General features: G+C 40.4%; 1 protein-coding gene across 1 annotated transcript; it reads left to right on the top strand.

The window, feature by feature from the left end:
* Positions 1-30: 30 nt before the first annotated feature.
* LOC107682520 (transcription factor Sox-17-beta.1-like) lies at positions 31-642 on the top strand (the record flags this gene model as incomplete). Its single annotated transcript, XM_016478733.1, has 1 exon — positions 31-642. A coding segment is annotated over one exon (612 nt), but the record flags the coding sequence as incomplete, so codon positions are not given.
* Between the last annotated feature and the right edge of the window lie 204 nt (positions 643-846).

The following is an 846-nucleotide window of genomic DNA, read 5'->3' as shown; positions in this document are numbered from 1 at the left end:
ACATTTTTTTGTTTTATTTTTGTTATAGGTAAGACATGGAAGGCCATGTCTCTGGCAGAGAAGCGTCCTTACATGCAAGAAGCAGAAAGACTACGAATCCAACATACCATTGACTATCCCAACTACAAATACCGGCCCCGTCGACGAAAGTGCAACAAGCGTGGCAGCAAGACGGCTTCAAGTGAGACTGTCAGTTCTCCAAATGCCTCTTTTCACCTTAGATATATGTTACAAGGTCAAGTCGCACAGAAACCATACAATCAAATAAACTCCTATAAGCTCCCACACAGTGGGTTTTCATTTGAAAACCACTCTTCATCATACCACTTTGAAGCAACATCATCAAATGGAAACATGACGTTCCATGGTGGTGCAACATTACTGAACTCTTCTTCTGTACATCTACCTCTGGCTACTTACTCAGAGTCGCTGTTGTATTCGCAGCATTCTATGCAGCAGAATGGGGTGGAATTCTGTGATCGATGGGGAACAGAGGTATGTGCATGTGTACTGTGTTTGGGTGGACCTTCTCTGGAGTTCTACCTAGAACAAGTGAGATCAGACATGTTGGACCAGCTTGACCGCAGTGAATTTGACCAGTACCTCAATCCAGCACAGCCTGTGGACCACAACAATGAGTGACCATAAACATAAACTTTGAATACTGCCATCCAGAGACTTCAATGGTGAAAGTTTATTTTCTACTGCCAGTGCAATAAATTCTTACTGAGACATTATTGTGTGTATATAAATACTGTTTATTTATATGTAATGCAAACGTTGCTGGTCATGCAGTGTTTAACTTTAGTTCAGTGTGTATTTATAGATATATATATTTTTTTTTTT

The sequence above is a fragment of the Sinocyclocheilus anshuiensis genome, unplaced genomic scaffold (genome assembly GCF_001515605.1).
Source record: "Sinocyclocheilus anshuiensis isolate Anshui unplaced genomic scaffold, SAMN03320099.WGS_v1.1 C32297188, whole genome shotgun sequence".
NCBI lineage: Eukaryota > Metazoa > Chordata > Actinopteri > Cypriniformes > Cyprinidae > Sinocyclocheilus > Sinocyclocheilus anshuiensis.
Note: the sequence above shows the minus strand (reverse complement) of the source record. Positions and strands in the feature narration are given on the sequence as shown.